Source organism: Gordionus sp. m RMFG-2023, chromosome 2 (genome assembly GCF_954871325.1).
Source record: "Gordionus sp. m RMFG-2023 chromosome 2, tfGorSpeb1-WG-v2, whole genome shotgun sequence".
Taxonomy (NCBI): domain Eukaryota; kingdom Metazoa; phylum Nematomorpha; class Gordioida; order Chordodea; family Parachordodidae; genus Gordionus; species Gordionus sp. m RMFG-2023.
The window spans coordinates 2,280,621-2,300,072 of NC_088776.1; the positions used below are offsets into that span (position 1 = coordinate 2,280,621).

Genomic DNA, 19,452 nt, shown 5'->3' on the forward strand with positions numbered 1-19,452 from the left:
AATATTTTATATTTTTTTTAGAAATTTATTTGTACTCGAAATTTTTGGATTAATTTTTTTGGGAGATAACGGCGCCAAAAAAAAATATCTCCTTTAAAAAATTTAAATTTTATCTTTTTTACCCGCAAAAATATATATCGGCCGCGCGATAATCATCATCGTATTTAAGATATCTTAATTGTAACTGTAAGTATCGTAATTGAAGTCAAAGGGATACAGAAAATAAATGAATAATTATGACTCTAAGAAAACTTTTCTTAAAATAAGTAGCTTCATCCTACTTATACCCTTTTTGAAACATATGAAATTTATTTTTTCAGAAATCAAGAGTCTTATTTCAATAAACATAATATAATAATGATTTATATTTCTTATAAATTATGAATAATAATTTTGCCAATACAATATAGAGTAAAATATTGGTTAAACTTATACTATAATATTATGAAATAATACAAAAATAGTAAGCCAACAGCCCTACTAGATACAAGTAGTATCGAATGGCGTATACCTTATTAGCCAATCGGCATATCAGGTATATAAGTATTAGGAAGTTATGTTTAGCAATATGGAAAAGCAAGACTCAGAGCTTACCATTCCTGATGAACCCACATAGAGCTATTCCAAAGGATGAAAGTATAAATTTTTAAAATTGTCACGTGGTGTGGTGCTTCATTTAGGCGGCATTTTTAAATATCCCATCCTATAATTCAACTAATACATTTTCTTTAGTAATTTTAAACAGCTCGGTTTGGGTCTATTTAAACATGACTAACTTAACATATTATCCAGAATAATATTGCGTGAGCCTGAAGAGTTTGCTCATAGATGACCACAAAGGTCACGACTACCTTTCAGTAAAATTTTGAGGCTCAGAGCAATATTTTTCTGGCTAAAATATTGAGCTAGCCGCTTTTAAAAATCGCCACCAAAAGCGAGCCGTTATTTAACAACACTAACTTTCTTAGAGAATCACCCTCTGAATTCTTAGTGGCGCGATTGCGATTTAGACGCGATAAATACAAAATACAGTAAATATCATATCGCATTCATGGTTACCGACCACGCGATTTGAGTCGCAAATCGCCGCGATTTTTTGTGTTTATCGCGTGATTTTGAAATAGTGCTTCGTTAAATACAGATTTTGGTGAATTTAGTTTAAAATGTTAAATTTAAGCGCTAATTTTATATTATTTTGAAATGAATTCAATGGCTACCTTTTTCGATGATATAAAACCAAAGAATCAAGTTAAAATTATGATTAAAATTTGAAAAATTTACATTTCATAAAACATCCAATAAATTCGCATAAAGGAAATTCAATATTCAATATAAAAAATATCAATTACAAATAATATATAAATTATTAAGAAAACACATATTGTAAATGTATATAAAAAACTGGCTTTTAAAAAAAAAATATATATATGAAAATTCCAAATTCAAATCACATAAATTTGAATTAAAAATCAAATGTATATAATAATTTAAAAATACCAATGAAGAACGGGAATGGTATAATGAGAGAGAAAAAAATGGATTTAGGATGGCTCTTTGGCTATTAGACTACCATTGAATTTGATATAGTTGGCTTTAAGGATTGCCATGGCGAGCCTTTGTCGTAGAAAAAAACCCTCTCGAGGTTCTTCCTAATGTTTGCTGATTTGAGATCCTATTTGCCGAAGGTGGCATTGAAATAATTGGAATGAAACAATGGTCATTAGAAATTTCTGTGTATTTCGAGGGTTTAAGCTGTTCCTTCTGGTCTATGATGTTGAGTGTCTGGTTAGATGGGGCAAGGGGGGTCAATACAAGAAAAGTCCCATACTAATAATTGGCCTCTCCTCCACGGAATTCGAGTGATGCCGTCTGGACGTTTACCATCAGATGTTAAAAGACCCCGAGGTGCAAGTATGGATGGGATTTGTGCTGATTTCAAGGCGTGTTGGATGATTGAATTGCATTGCCTGTGTCTAATGAATGGACCATTGCAGGAGCGACATGTAAACTATGTCTTCAATTCTTGTCGACGGGCGAGTTACAGTCTAAACAGATGTGAGGGTGGGTGATTGAGCAATTTAGACGAATACCGATGGTGTGGGTAAGTTCCATGTTCGAAAGTTGAAGGTTGACAGAAGGAATGGCCTCGAGAAACTCGTGCCCAGTACCATTGAGCAGGGAAGAGAATAGGGTGCGGTCAGTTAATTGCATGCTAGATAAGAGAGTTTCAACGCAGCGAGCAACTACCGGAGCATCCCAGTCCTTCTGTCTATGGGTTGTGGTGGGATGAGAATCAACATTGATTCGAGTTTTCCAAGTGTTTAGGGCCTCAATTAAGGAAAGATCTTCTTTAGAATGATGGGCGTTTGTTATTTGCTTCGACAAGAGACTACTAGATATAATGAAAGAGGTTATTGCTAGATCATAAGGAGATCTAATGCCAAGTCCGCCGGATTTTGTGGGGAGCGAAGCTTGCGCCCAAGCGGATTCGTTGAATCTTAGATTTATTATTTTTTCGGTTAGGTCTTTTATTCCGTTTTCGTACGTTTTTAATGGAGAAGGATATTTAAATATGGGTGTTGGGCGAAGTGCATAAAGAATCCTTGGTATGAAAAAGAAATTTTTTACTAAGAAAAATGACTTGTGTGAGGGAAGATGAGTGAAGATGTCCTCAAGTTTATGGATGATTTCAAGTGTGGAATGAAGGAAGGTACAAATTGCCTTATGTACTCCTACGGGAGATCCTAAGTGTGTTAATTCATCAATAACAGTGAATTTGATTATGTGAGTTTGGAGCGTTTGTGGATGAATTCGGATTTGCTCGGGTTAAGAGAGAGTCCAATGGCTGTTCCCATTTCATATGTTGACTGCTTTGTCAATCTCACTGCGGGAGCCACTTAAGATTCAGTCATCGATGTACCGAGCATGAAGCGATAAAGTACAAGAAGCGTTTATTGATTTAATAATGTCATTGATTCCAAGACTAAATAGAAGAGATCCAAGGGGATCTCCTTGTTGAATATCCTCAAGTATTTTTTCCGTGTTGAATTGTAGGGGATTGGTAACAAGAGAAAAGAAATTTGGTGTAAGCGGGGAAATAGGAACAAGTGGAATGTAAGAAGGTGTTGCGGGAAAGAGTGTTGTATGCGTTGGAAAAGTCGATTTTCACTAAAGCTTCGTTAGTTGGGTTATTTTCAAGATGAATTCTTGTTAAGTGTACTGCAGTTTCACATCCACCAGGTACGCCAACACCCAATTGAAAAGGGCTGAGGATATGTGATGCTTCGTGTTTGATTCTCGAGGAAACTAATTTTGCTACCAATCTTCGATAAGTTGAACTAATGGAGATGGGACGGATGTCCTTGTTGGGTTTTGGAGTGATGAGTCTGGCTCCAAAGAACAAGGGGGTGATAAAGCTTGGTACATCTCCTTTTAAGATTTTATTGCATAAGTTGGTAATTTTTGGTGAGAATTGAAATATGAGCACAAATCATGGGAGTGGTTATGTCCTGTAAGAAGATTGGTCTAATTCGGTCAAGTCCATGCGCTGAGTCGCGATGAAATGATAGGATTGCTTTCCTTACTTCTTTTCGCGTGAAGTCTGCTGCACAATGCGTGTAAGGCTGTGCAATTATTGGGTTAAGAGTCGAAGTCGGATGTTTTGAGCGTAGCTTGCTTAAGGTTTCTTCTGAGAAATCAGCAAGGGTATCATTGGTCGAAATGAGTCTGAGAGCCCCTCTGATGTTAAGACTATCGATTTTCTTCGAGATCAATGAAGTTTTTTGCTGGATTGGAGTTACTTTTTTTTGTTTTGTTTGGATGTGAATAGATTTAGGTATCTTGAAGACGGCTAAGGATATTTAAACTGGCGTCCTTTATTTGTTGAGTTATGGATTTCTGGACTGATTTGTCAGGTATTTTTAAAGTATTGTAACCGAAGTGGAAGAATTTTAACCATTCTTCTTCATTGTCAAAATTTTGCAGGAGAGAGGATATGCAGTCACTGAGAGATTTGGCTACTTGTATTCTCGCTCCTTTGAGTATTCTGGATATGATACTTGGTTTTGTAGTATTGAGAAAATTGTCTGAGAAAGTGGTATTAGAGGCGGGGTTTATTGGCGGTTCCGTGAATGAGTTGGGAAGTGAGTAAGCCATATGAGAGTGAGGAGCAAGTCTAGAATGCGGACACCTATTGGAAATTGGTTCATGAACATAAAAAACACCTTCATTTGTTAAATGTACAAGTTTCCGGCAAGTAGGACATATTTTGGGTTCGAATGAGGCAGCCATTTTTATAAAATCAATACGCGTATGAATTAGAAAAGAATAAGAAAAATGGCGAATATATGGCCATATTTAACGATCATACGCGGTAAGAAATCACATGATCTGCGCGTCGAATAATAAAAATGTGGCGTTGAGTTCGATGGAGGTAGCCATAGTTATAAAATAATTACGCGCTTCAATTAAAAAAGAAGAAGAATAATGGCGAATACATGGCCATATTAAATTAAAATTTTTTTTAGAAAATAGAAAAAATAGCTTTTATTCTTTCTGTTAAAGAGTACGAATGTTCATATAATAAGCATAATCATTTGTATAAAAATATTATATACAAGAATAAAATCTGGGAATTGTTCGCCAAGCAGTATAATATGCCTGGTTATAATTTTGCATACATATTTATATTTATAAATTTTTTTATGTTCATCTCTCAAAACTCTTTGGAAAAATCTGAGAGATTGTTTTATAAAAGAGAGACGAAAGCTAAAAAGTAGGTCAGGGGGTGGCCATCACGTCTCATGGCCATTCTATCAGGATATGCTATTCCTGGTAGAAACCATAACACCCAGATCACAAAAGTCCTCTTTAGATATAGAGGAATGTACTAATAAAGATGCTAATGATATATTGAATGAAATAACAGGGGAGATACTGTAAAATATAGCATTTTAATTGATAATATATTTATTATTTAGGTGATCTCATTGATAGTGAGAATATATCAGGTGATATATTTGTACAATCCATCTAATTTTTCTTTAAAAATTAGACATATTCCTTAATTCAGTTGGTTTATTTTTAAGCATTTCCATGGTTATTAATGTATTATCATTTTCTAATTTTATTAGTTTCCTAAAGTCATCTATTTAAAATTTTTCAATAAATCAAATAATATAAATTGCCTATATCATTATTTTTTCTCTTGTGATCCATCACAGGACATAGATTCTTCAATATAAATAATATAAATTTTTGGATATTATTATTTACCAATGCCATTACTAAGCTTTAGTGCTGCAGGGAATATATATTATCTGGTATATTCTAGCTATCAATGAGATCACCTAAACAATAAATATATTATCAATTAAAATGCTATATTTTTCCATTCATGTATCTCCCCTGTTATTTCATTTAATATATCATTAACAATCTCTAGGAGTACATTCTTCTTTATCTAAAGAGGAATTCTGGTTTCTACCAAGAATAACATATCCTGACAAAATGGCCATGAGATGTGATGGCCAGCCTCTGACCCACTTTTCAGTCTGTTAAGCTTTTGTCTCTCCTTTATGAAACAATCTCTCAGATTTTTCCAGAGAGTTTTGAGAGATGAACCTAAAAAAATTTAAAAATATAAATATGTACGCAAAATTATTACCAGGCATATTATACTGCTGGGCTAATAATTCCCAAATTTTGTTCTTGTATATAATATTTTTATTTTATAATAAATGATTATGCTTATTATATAAGCATTCGTATTCTATAACTGAAAGAATAAAAGCAATTTTATCTAAAAAATTTAAATTTAAATCATAATTTTAACTTGATTATTTGATTTTAGATCGTCAAAAAAGGTAGTCATTAAATTCTTTTCAAATAATATAAAATTAGCGCTAAATCTAAAATTTTGAGCTATATTTCATAAAAATCTGTATTTAACGAACTACTATTTCAAAATCACGCGATAAACACGAAATGATTTGTGTTTTCAAAAAATCGCGGCGATTAGCTTTTGCGACTTGTATTTATCGCGTCTAAATCGCAATCGCGCCACTATGAATTCATGGTAATAAAAATAATAATTTGAGGATGGATACCATTTTGAATTAATAAAATCGCTTTGCACTATGAATGAAAATCGCTGCGATCGATCCAGCTGATCGGCCTCTGCGATATCGCAATCGCTCTTCACTATGAATACAGGGTCATGTAAGAGTATAAATAATAAAAGCCAATCATTATCCAGGAATTTACAATAATGATCACAAAAATCTTCTTCAATATTAGTCTTTTAGAAAACTTGCGTTGTCCTGATTGGTAAATTTTTAAATACAATATTTTGTCTGCCTAAAAATAGAATTGGTTGAAAAGGAAAATGATGTTTTTTATAAAATCTCATTTCGCGGGGAAAAAATAGGCATTCCGGCAAATACGATTTTACGATGGGGAAAAATAAAAAAAAAATAGCCAAAAAAAGAAATAAAATAAAAGGAATGGGGAATGAAAAAAAAAATGAAGGAAAGAAAGAAATATATAAATAGATAAAGAAAATTTAACAAATATAAAAGAAGAAAACACACAATAGAATAAATGATAGGAATAAAACACAAACGCGACTTTTTAAAAATAAATTATTGTTTTTTTTAACGGGGAAAAGAAAAATGAAATTTTTAAAGAGGCGAGGTCGGTTTATCACGATTTTATTTCAAAGAATAAAAAAATTGAATATAAATATTTATCTTTTGTCGAAAAAAAAACAAAACAATGACATATTTTTCTTAGAAAATCGCGAACAAAAAAAAAGGACAAAGCATGGCTATTTTAAAACCGGCCAACACTCCAACAATCCATCCATCATTCACAAATTATAAAGGGAAATTCCAGTTTTCTTCTTTTTTTTTAAAAATAATTATTATATTTACCTTGAGGTGTAATATATTAAGTTATAATATTTCTTTTTATATTGCTTTTACCCATTTCTAATTCATTTTGTAACTAAAATACTTTTCAAAAATGTATCTCCCCCCGTTAGGGGGATTGTTAAGATTTTAGCCAACATAATATTACGTAAGCCAAGAGAGTTGGGGGAAATAGAGTTCCAAAACCTTTCGGCCATCTATGATCCTCCAGGGTAGTGTTTGCAACGGTCCGGTCCGGTCCAGTCCGGTCTTATTAGACTTTTCGGTCCTATGGGACGGTCCCGTCCAACAACACGGTCCCACGGTCCGGTCCGGTCCGACCGAAGACCGATTAAAGAATATAAAAGTTTACTATAAATTGCTTTATAGTTAATGTGTATGTACATGAACATATTAAATATGATTATTTAATGCCTAACACTATATAATATCTAATTCATCGTTTACTTTTTATATTCTAAATTCAATATTCATAGTTTACTTTTTATATTCTTCTTTGATTAGGCATTTGTGTATAATATAATAAAAATGAATTGATGATATAATTGAAATATTAATAGGGTAATTTAACTATTCATTTTTAATAAATTTAAATGCAGAATAAAACTTTTGTAGCTTTATAAAAAAATTTTTTTTAGGTGGGACCGGACCGCCTGGACCGGACCGGACCGACGGTCCCACGGTCCGGTCTCATATGACTTAACGGTCCATCGGTCTGGTCCCAGTTTAGAAAAAAAGACCGGACTGGACCAGACCGGACCGTTGCAAACACTACTCCAGGGTTATACAATATTATTTTGGCTAACATTTTAATCGAATCGTGTTTTAAGCATCTATCCGAATGGGGGTTTTTTTAACAACCCTATTCCTAAATACTAGTTTTATTTTGTTTTTTAAATCAAAGGTTGTATCGAGATCCAGACTACATTTTTGATCAGATGTTTTAAATTTATCGATATTTTAAAGCGTTACTTTTCATTTATCGAACAGATACTTCTTATTTTATCATTTTTGGGGGGTTATATATACTATACAGAGGAAAAATATTTCTATCTCAAAAAAACTCTATATCGAAAATAGGATCCAATCGCGATGACGTCAACAAAAATTTTCCTTCCCTACCGGAAGGTTGATTCACCTCTAAAATATTTCCATATCCGGTGTAAATTACTAAAAAATATATTTTATCTAACAAATAATAATAATTGAGTATCCTATGTCAGCAAATCTAACCTTTTCTTTCATTTTTTTAAAACTATTTACCACGCCTTTTTAAACATACAATTTATATATTTGAAGCCAAAAATGCTTGCTCGCTCTCCTCCATTACTCATTTCTTATTGGCTCATTCGATTCCCTCGCGGATTGATATGGGTGGGGTTTGGAAGGTAAGCGGGTAAAAGGCCCATTCAAAAAACGAATTGAATATCGAATTATCCGATTGGTTCAAAAATAAAATCAATACGACTAATTCATCGCCCGGATTCGGTTAATTCGAATAAACCTATCGCGTCGCTATTAGCTTCATCTAAAGATACTCGGTTCGCTAGAAGTTTGGACAAAAGACAAAAAAAACTTTGAAAAAACAGCGTCCATTTATAAGTTTTTTTTTATTGGCTAGCAAAAAAAACAACAAAAAAAACATTTTGTTTATTTTTTTTGTTAATTTAATTAAGCATTTTGATTGGTAGGATAAAAGCCAAAAAAATAAAATCTATATGACATTGACAATAAAAAGCTTTTAAAAGTTTTTAATATACAATTTTTTTTTACAAGGAAAATATTAATTTTGTCTAAATAAAAATTATTTTTCGACATTTTTCAAAAATGTTTTTGCGAGGGATTAAGTTGGATATTTTAAATTCTTTTTTTAAAAATCTTTTCTTTCATTCTTTTCTTCTCTTCCTCTTTCTTTTCTATTCTATTCCTTAATTTTAATTTTCTTCTTCCTAAACCAAAAAAAAAATATAAAATTTAATAGGAATAAATAAAAATTACTTTATAATAAAAATGTTAAACGTTATTTTTTAAGGATCTTGATTTAAATATTTTAAAATAATTTTTTTTTAAAATTGTTATAGATAAGAATCTTTAAGTATCAGATTATATTTTTCGCAGTCCGTTATAAGAAAGTTTTTATTTAAGCTATTAAATATCCAAAAAAAATTCTTTATCAAGATATTTACTTGCTAATTTAACATGTACTTTTATTTGTTTTTTTTATCCTAGTAGAAGTTTGACAATATGGAACAGGGTGAGGCTAAAGATACTTTTATAGTGTTGGCAAAAGTCACGAGTTAGATTTATTGGGGGGGGGGATGTAACTGCAAGATTAACTGTTTACTTTTGGTAAAAATATCGTTCATTATTCTCTTACTTTTATATAAGATAAATTTTTCCCAAATTTAAAAATGATTACCTTTTAAATGCCTCATTTACATCACGCACTCCTTGTGGAACTTTATTTTATCTTTAAAGTCTTTTAAGAGTTAAATTCCCCAAAATAGTAAAAAATAAAAAAAACTAAACGCGCCAAAATAATTGCGAAGAAATTAAATATTATCCCGCCATATTAAAAAAAAAATTTTGTTTTTTTTTGTTTGAAAAACATAATCAGAGACCTGTGCAGAGGTACAAATTGCAAGGCCCGATCCGAATTTTTTTTTTCAAAAATTTATTCGACCCGGCCCGGGTTTATTTTCAGGCCCGATCCGGATTTTTTTTTAAAAATTTATTCGACCCGGCCCGGGTTTATTTTCAGGCCCGATCCGGATTTTTTTTTCAAAAATTTATTCGACCCGGCCCGGGTTTATTTTCAGGCCCGGCCCGGATTTTTTTTTAAAAATATATTAAATTTATTTTCGATTTTTATAGCTAATAATGGCGATTTCAAATATTTGGTTTTAAAATACGTCCAGATATTTTTTTTTTAAATTTCAGGTCCGGCCCGGGTTTATTTAAAAAAAAATTAAAATACGGCCGCAGGTCTCTGGGATATCAAAATATAGTTTAAAGTTGTTACACTTATTTTTTTTTTATTATATATATAACTAATCTGTGCAAAAAGGAAAAGGATTTACGAATGTCATTTAAGCCAAGTGATTGTTAAAAGGGGGTTGATTTGGTCAATTTTTTTTAAAAAACGGTTTTAACTCAAGGTTTTGACCAATAGTAAATTACTCGAGCTTAGAGCCAGCAATTGGAAGAACGGTTTGGACCTTCTATTGGTCGAAAATTTTGAGATTTTATGTAATAAAATTTGTGACATTGGTTCAAAGATAGATGATAAGTTAAAAAAAATAATAATATAAGTTATCGGAACAGCCTTTTTAAAATTAATATCGGAATGTATCGGATGGGGAAAAGATTTATAAATCGGCACACAGCCATACTTTATACATACCCATATTATATTGTGTTTAAAAGAATGACGAGTTACATATATAATTTATAAAGCTAACTAGTTACTTTTGCAATGTAACTAGTTGTTACTTTTTATGTTAAAGGAACTTGATATAGCCGATTTTTTTTAAAAAAATGGCGAAACATTTTTAGCAAAAAAAAATAAATAATCACAAGTCTCGTGATTTAGCCAAAAGAAAACCCATCTTTCTTTCTTTTCCGCAAATCATTAATGCGAAATGAAGATTAGGTATTTTTTTTATATTAGTTTGGCTAAAAATCTTGATTAATTTGATCGACATTTCTAAACTCGTTTCGCCCCGGGCCTAAACCAAAAACACCCCCAACCCATGTGGCTTTCGGATTCCTATCCGGGGGACAGAAGCTACGGGGTTCTAAGCTCCTGATTTATAATCTATTTTGACTCTTCATCCCCTTCCCATTAAATTCTAATCTCTATTAATTTTTGTTAATAATAAATTGTATAAAAATTTTATTTAACAAAATAATAACTAGATGGATGATGACAATTTGACTTTAATAACTATTTTAGAGATAATAATATGATTATGTTAATGTAATTTATATATAATAATCTATCTATCCATTCACTACTACTAAAGATTAAAATAAATTTTCGTTTATCTATATTTGATGATATATTTATATGATCTATTTTATTTTTACATTAAAAAAATAAAATAATTTTCGGAATAATTATTTAACCTCCTTCTCTAATCTTTATGGTTCAAAGAATTTTTCTTTCTATTCTTTCTTTCTTTTTTTTATACAATTATTTATTTTATTTTTAATTAAATTTTTATATTTATTTTATTATCATCATTCTCTTTTCATTTTATATTCATTTTTTCCCCACTTTCTTTCTTTTTAGAGTCAAAAATTGAGAGAAAGAAAATATAATATTTAAAAAATAAACGCAAAAAATAGAATAAATTAGTTTAAAATAAAACAAACAATGGAAACACAAAAACCCTGCTTTACAAAGCAAAATGGCGTTGATGCCTCTTGCCAAAATATAAATGGATAACTGTCACAGTGTACGTTGACTAAAGGGCTGGGCAATGGCATAATAACAACAAGACTAACGATGCTGAAAGCGTCGTTGAATGCTAATTGGGTGTAACCAAAAATGGCGTCGCCAGCTGTTTTTCTGCTTTTAATGAATGCATAGTGCCATACCCTTCCCCCCCTCCCCCTTCGATTACCCACTTTGTCCATATTTCTCGCAGTGTAAGCACCGAGTGGCAAAAACTTTTCTTCCGAAAATCTTTTAGGAGAGGAAGGTTGAACAGCCATTTATATATTTTTTTAAAGATTTTAATTTATTTCCACAGTATTTTAAAAACACCCACTAAACAAATACAAAAAAAGATTAAAATTACTTATTTTTAATTATAATATGATAAATATAAATATTTATATTTTTGAAAATGTAACTGTAAAAATAATAACAAAACATACCTTTATTTACTTAAATAATAAAAATTAAATTTCTCAAAAAATCATGGAACCATGAAAAAGCAAAATTGTCATCTCTCATTGTTAACTTTTGTAAAACTGTTACACTATTATTTTTTTTTGTTGAATTAAAAGATATAATATTTATTTTTTATATAATAATAATAATATTTAATTTTCTTTTTATATTATTATTATTAAAAAAAAAAAATTAAATAAATTTTTAAGGATTTTTAAAATTCTTTTGAATCCATTTTCGATTGTAGTTCTTTCCCCCTCTATTACTTTCTCCAATTAAATTATTCCGTTTTGTATTATACTTGGTTTAAAGTTAAAATTGTAAATTATCTCCGCAAATATCGTGTTTAGTATCGGTTTTGTAACGTTTGGTATTGGCCAATACGGTGTTAGTATCAGTTTGGTATCAATGGTATTGACCAATAGTGTGTTAGTAACGTTGGTATCAGCTTTATATTGTGTTTAGTAACAGTTTGATATCGATTATATTGACCAATACGTAGTATGAGTTTGGTATCAATGGTATTGACCAATAGTGTGTTGGTATCTGCTGTATCACCTAAAAAAGAGTAGTATGGGTGCCTCTTTGCTCTCTTTCAACAAGTAAAATATGTTAAACCCAACTGAACCAGTTAGCGGACCTGGAAAAACCGTTCAGTTAAATATTATATTCTAATCCCAACCAATCTTCACTAAATATAGGTATCTTGAAATTAATACTAATAAGTTTTCATTTAAAAAAGTGTAAATTGTCACCGTGATTTAGGGGTATATATATAAAAGGGAGATCTTTCATCCACCCTGCCCTACTTGCTTGCGTCATTCCGCTTATGACTTTCAGTACCTAGCAGGGCGTGGCTAGAGTAGTTATAACGGGGGTTAATCACGTAAACATGAATTTGTCGAAGGTATTAAAGAGACATCTCTTTCAAATACTAATCAGATAGATTATACAATGATTGAAAAAAAAATTAAATATATCTAATATGATCAGATGAACCGATACCAACATTGTAACGAACGATTCTAATAGATACTTGGAAAAATTAGCTATTATAAAGAAAAGGGTTATTTGATTCGTCCAAATGAATCGTTTTTATTTATTTAATCTAATTTAGGAAAGATGTGATTAAATTTTATGTGTAAACCACAAAATGGCGTCACAGCTGGAGGGTCCTATGTATGTTACACATTTAATTAAACGAATGGTCAATCTAGTAGCAATTATATGCATCTTTGCTTATTTCTAAGCATAAATAAGCCGTTCTATATGGCGTCTTCCTCTAAGCAAAATTTCAAAGATTAAGAAGCTACTTAGCTTTAGAAAACATACTTATAAAACAAAAGAGAAGAGGGTGCCCCAGTTCAAAATCTGAAATAGACTAGTGTCTAGTGGATGCAAAATTGCTCCGATTTTTAAAAAAAAACCGCTAGCTCAATATTCTTTCCAGAAAAATATTAGGCGCTAGCCGGAGATTGTTACTCGTAGATTCGAACATCTATTTAGCGAAATATCTAAGCTTTTAAGGCAATACTTTTCCGGTTAAAATTGGCTCAAATGGAGCGATCGCATTACTACCAGTCTCGTTAAACGCGTCAATTGGGCGGCAATTTTTTTTTAAAAACGGACCGATTAAGATTTTATTGGTTTTCAGGCCCGGCCCGGATTTTTATAAAATATATTTTTGATTTTTATAGCTAATAATGGCGATTTCAAATAGTTGGTTTTAAAATATACGGCCCGGCCCGGGTATATTCAACAGGTCGCTGGTATTTACCTAATAATAAGCATCGAGATTTGGCTAATAGAGGGTCAAAAAATTTCAGTTTTAGGACAAAAATATCAAGGCTTACGTAACGTTACTTTAGGCTAAAATCTTAATCTGACCACCCAGTAGCTATTTACAGCTCGGACAACCTTTAAAAATAAAAATTATTTTGCGTTTTTAGGTAATAAGCGTTTTATCCGCTAAAACTCTTATTGACAGCGCGAAGCAAATAAATTCAAGAGTTGGACCACCGAATCTCAAAACCGGTTAACCGGGTTTGGACAGTAATTTATTAATCGGTGGGGGGGATAAAAGGGTTGAAATATTAATTAAATAAATTTTAAAAAAAAAATTAAAATAAAATAAATAGAAGGGTAGAAAAGAAAGAAATGGAAGATGGAAAAAGGGAAGAAAAGAATAGGAAAAAAATATATATATAAAGGAATTGAAAGGAGAACGACAATTATTGCCAATGCCATTAAAATACAATTTTACAAATTTTTTTTTTCTTGTTTTTATGAGGTATTAAAAAAAATTATTATAAGGTGTGTATAAAAGGTTTGATATATTACATACATGATATATATGTATATATAAAAATATTTATTTTATTAATTTATATATTAGTATTTATTTTATTATATTATATTTTTTAATAAAATAATTATATAATTTTCAATTTTTCCATTCAATTGATATATTCATATTTTATATGAAAAAATAGCTTAAAGCTATTGTCAATGGGAAGAAGGAAAAAAAAAACATTAAAAAAATGTTCCGACATTTAATTAATAATTTACATATTTTTTTGTTTTCCTTTCTCTTTACCAAAATATAAAATAAAAATGGAGGTCAACTAGGTTTGTTTTTGGCGCGTTGATTAGAGAGAGGTCCTTCGGTCCGCTTTAATCGGGCAAAACCGAATTTTAGGGTAAGGTCTTTATGCGAATCCTTTTCGTTCTCGCTGTCACTGGGTTTAAGTTCTGTCACACCCTTTTGGCATTTTATTTTGGCATTTTTGAGCAAAAATTCTTTTGAATTTCCTTTTTTTTATTGTGGATAAAATGGGGAGTTTGTTTAATCAGCTGATTTAAGGAATGAGCAAATTTGCGGGTAAATAAATCGCGTAGCGTCAAATACTCTCCTCTTTTTTTTTAAAATTAAAGATAGATATTAATTTAAGATTTTTCTCCCATCTAGATCATGAGTAGTTATGGAAGGAAAAGGATTGCACCAGACATTTTACTGGTTTTTTAAAAAAAATAGGATCGGGAGATACTTTCAAAAAATTCCGATACAATATGGGGATTATATTTATATAGTCGAGAATTAGGTTATTCCAAATAAATTAAAAAAATTTTATAATTATACTTTTCTATTTATTTACATTTAAAAAAAAATCGAGAATAATAGAAGCCTAATTTTGTTTTTTTTTTAAAAAAAATAATTGTTCTCGTGTTAAATTATAACGAGAAAAAAAAAGTGGAGATGGAATAATCTAATTCTCGAGCGACGATATGTCACAATAGGTTGATGCGTATTGGAATATAAATTCGAGACTTTGAAGGGGGGGGGGAGAATCTAATATAGTCTTGACAACAAACAAAAAGTGGAGATGGAATAATCTAATTCTAGAGCGACGATATGTCACAATAGGTCGATGCGTGTTAGAATATAAATTTAAGTGTTTTTAAAATGAGATGAACGACTTGGGGGGGGGGGGAAATCTAATATAGTCTTGGCCAAAAACAAAAAGTGGAGATGGAATAATCTAATTCTCGAGCGACGATATGTCACAATAGGTCAATGCGTGTTAGAATATAAATTTAAGTGTTTTTAAAATATAGTCTTGGCCACGAACATGGAGATGGAATAATCTAATTCTCGAGCGACGATATGAGGTCGATGGGTGTTGGAATATAAATTCAAGTGTTATAAAATGAGATGATCGATTTTGAGGGATCTAATATCGCCTTGGGAAAATTTCAGTGTTTTTTTTTAAAAAAAGAGTTTTGAAAGAAAATTTTGCTTAAAAATTCCAGCAAAATAAAATCTTAAAAGATCATAGAATTGAAGATTTTCTATGCATAAAAATCGCCAGATAATTTTATATTCTGGAGAGCATTTCAAATTCTGGTTTATCCGTCGTTTATTATAGTGCGACTAATTGAGCGTTTTCAAAAAAAAAGCAAACCATTGCGTTTTTATTAATGTTGCTAAATCGTTATACACATACCATTTTTTGAAGTATTGTTTGCGTTTTGAATAACGAGAGACAAACGCTCAATTTTGTCGCACTATTAAGTAGTAATTTTTTTTTAATTATGAAATTTGTTTTAAGGATAGATGGTTTAATAAAAAATAATCAATTCAAATATCCTATAAGTAAAAAGATCGGTCTTGTTTGAATATCGGATTGAATAGGTAAAAAAAAAAATTGAGGATCGCGACCACCCTAGAAACAACCCCCTTCCACCCCATCCCTCAAAACATTTCTGGAGATATGCTGTCATGCTAGGAAAATACAACTAATTAATTTCATTAATGTTTATATATTTTTAAAATATAATGTTTTTCTGTTTTTATAAAAAAATTTTTATAAAAATATTATTATATTGGTGTAAACTAGGGGAGAAGAGCAAATACCCCCTTCCCCTTCATTAATTGATTGAGAAAATGATGGATACATCAGTTTATAGTTCATCTTGCCTGAATCAACATGAACATATTATATTAAGCCTAAAGTATATTTTATTTAGAAAGGAATATTAATTTTTTTTTTCTATTTAAAGGACGAGTAAATTTAAAGATATTTATTCATATTTAAAAAAAAACTAATTAAAATAAATTAAATTTATCCATGTCACTTGCTGTTAATTTAATCATTAGTAATTCCTTTAGTTGTGACGATATCTTTGTCAAAATTAAAATAATGTAGTATCAATATGTGTTATATCTCAGAATTGTTAGAAGATATGTCAAAATTTTTTAATGTGTAACCATCTTGGAAGGCTAATACGCTATTTCAGTATTAGAAAATAAAATCAGACTATATTTTGGACCCACTTTAACAAATTTTTTTAAATATTGAACATATTTTTGAGACCAATTCTAATGCCTCCTTCTATTAATCTCGTCATATAACAAGTTTTAATGTTTTATCAATATTACAAGATATTTATATAAAAAATCAATCTGGTAAATATTCCAAAATCTACACATTTTTTAACATGATTCACTTTCACACCAATCTATAAAATTAAGTGAGCATTTAATTTTTAAAAATTAGAATATCAAAGAGCAAAAAGTTAAATATGATATAATCATCCACAAACCATAAATAACTCAATCACTTAGTCAGTGTTCTCTCCATTAAATTATTGTAATCTAATTTGAAACCCATTTACATACTATTTTATTTAAAATAATTCTCTGTTCTTATCATTTATATAAATATTTTCTTATACATGTTTAAAAATAATAGAAAGAAAAAAAGACTTTTGGTATAAAATTAAAATAATTTATATTAACAAATTTATTTGGCAATATTCCATAATTAATGTGATATATATATATATATATGTGATAATTTAATATAAAGTAATTAGGTTTAAATTTCATAAATATATTAATTAAAAATAATTACTTTTGATTTAACTTCTATGGTATTAGGATCTGGAATTTTTCTTCTTTTAGATGATTTTCTATAGCTTGACATATTAATTTTTAAAACTACACATGATGATTAAAACAATTAAAATTTTCAGGTAAAAATGGATGAGTTACCTTCAAAATGAAAGATCTGTTAGTCATAAATGTTTTTAGGCTAGTAGTGTTACATCCCTTCATTACATCCTAAAACAACAACTAAATTATATTAAAATGTAATAAAGCCAGAAGTGTAATGGGGCTATGCCCCCCTCTGATAACTTCTTTGATTTTTAGCACCCATTCCAAATTTTGCGGATAGGCTGAGGTCAAATTATTGTTAGACGTAATTTGTAAAATATTCGATATTAATGAATTCTGATATTTGATTGTTGGATATGTTGATCGATGTTATTTTATTATTTATTTTGGCAATTGATCTATTTTATATTATATCAATTAGTATTTAAATTTAATCGGTGAAAATTATATATTAACATTTTTTTTATACATCAATTTGTATTAGTTATTTTTTTTATTATTGTTTAAAAAAAAGATATATAAAAAAAAATGTAATTGAGGATGAAAAAATAAAAATGTAATTTACCATATAATAAAATTATGATTAAAAATAAAATAATAATCAAATAATAAATGTGGATATTAATTCAATTCCAACATGGAGGCCAATCTACGTCCGAACTTTGCGTAAGTACTATCTCAAAATTTGATCTTGATTTTACAATGTACATTTATTCTATTTGACGCCTTTATCGATTATAATTCTCTTACGATGGATGCTTTGAACAATTCCACATATATGACTGAAATCAAGCTCCCCAAATTCAGTAGCGATGACAGCGCCTACATAGGGAAATTGCAAAATTTCGTCAACACCAGCAAGATCTCCAACGGAGAAAAGGCCGCTCTATTTCTCCGAAGTCTTCCTGATGACGAATTTAATCATATTTGGGAAATTTGCACTGAGGAAGACTTCCAGTACCCAATCGCCCTGCTTGGCAAATTCAAGTTACAACATCCATCGAAGACCGAGAACGCTAAATTATTTTATGCTGCAATTCAAGGCAAGGATGAGACATTCTCGGCTTGGGTCACGCGCGTCACGACTCAATAAAAAATGTAAATTTAATGGCATTCAGAGAATTATTGAGAAAGTGAGAGTATCTTCGTATTCCAAAGATGTCAAGAACTCTAAGACCATAGAAGACATTTACAATCTAGGTCTAGAGGAAGACACCGAGGACCCAAGTGGCATCAAGGGTGAGATGAAATTGTTACATTTGAATGAATCATCTGGTGTACAAGAGGTTAATCACATGGGCAGAGTCAAAAATAGTTAAGTAACAACAAAACTCATTCAGGACTCTCACGCACATGGTAAATCGCTTATCAAGCAACCCCAGTTCATTAATGACAATCGCCCCGCACAGCATTTCGATGAACGTTACGATTTACGCTGCGAATATTGCCGTGACAAACGATTTGATGAACGTTACAATATACGCTACGACAACGACCGCGACAAACGATTCAACGGACGGCACAGCAATTCCACGACAATCGTTTTGATCAAAGCTAAGATAATTGTCACTACCGCAACCGTTCCGATAATCGCATCGATAACTACTACGACGATCGATACAACAATAGCATGTACAACGTCCAGGGCAATCGCCACGACTCTCATTGTGACAATCATCAAAGTCCTGATCGACGGGATGACTGCATAGGATAACCGAACCAACTATCCCCGTCGTAGTCAGCACAGACACAACCCTCAAAATATTAATGGTTTTCCAAAATATTCGTCGAGGCCCAACCAGTACAATAATGACAATAATACTTATAATAGATCTTCTGATTACAAAGATCGAGATTGTCAATTGAATACGAACCATGCTATGAACATCGAAGTAATTGATGATGACGACGACTCAAACACAGACCTTAAAGAATATAATCTGCAGAATTTGGAAGTGTACAATCTGGGGGTCAAGGATACCACATATGACGCGTACAACGTGACAGTGAGCATCAACAACATACCCACGTTGATGCAAGTTGACACCGGTACTAGTACAGTATACTTCCGAAGCTGACAGCTAAGACTGTAGGCATAACCGCGATACGTAAGACGGATATTAAACTCACTGGTTATGACGGCAGCGCTATCAAGATATTAGGTC

At 30.8% G+C, this 19,452-nt stretch overlaps 1 protein-coding gene across 2 annotated transcripts in view; it reads right to left on the reverse strand.

The window, feature by feature from the left end:
• Nucleotides 1–17,385, reverse strand: part of LOC135925289 (uncharacterized) — a 32,833-nt gene extending 15,448 nt beyond the window's left edge. For both annotated transcript variants that reach the window (XM_065460532.1, XM_065460533.1), the window contains exon 1: nucleotides 17,244–17,385. In XM_065460532.1, the coding sequence (XP_065316604.1) occupies nucleotides 17,244–17,315 (72 nt within the window). In that variant the 5' untranslated portion in view covers nucleotides 17,316–17,385. The remainder of the gene's footprint in view (nucleotides 1–17,243) is intronic.
• Between the last annotated feature and the right edge of the window lie 2,067 nt (nucleotides 17,386–19,452).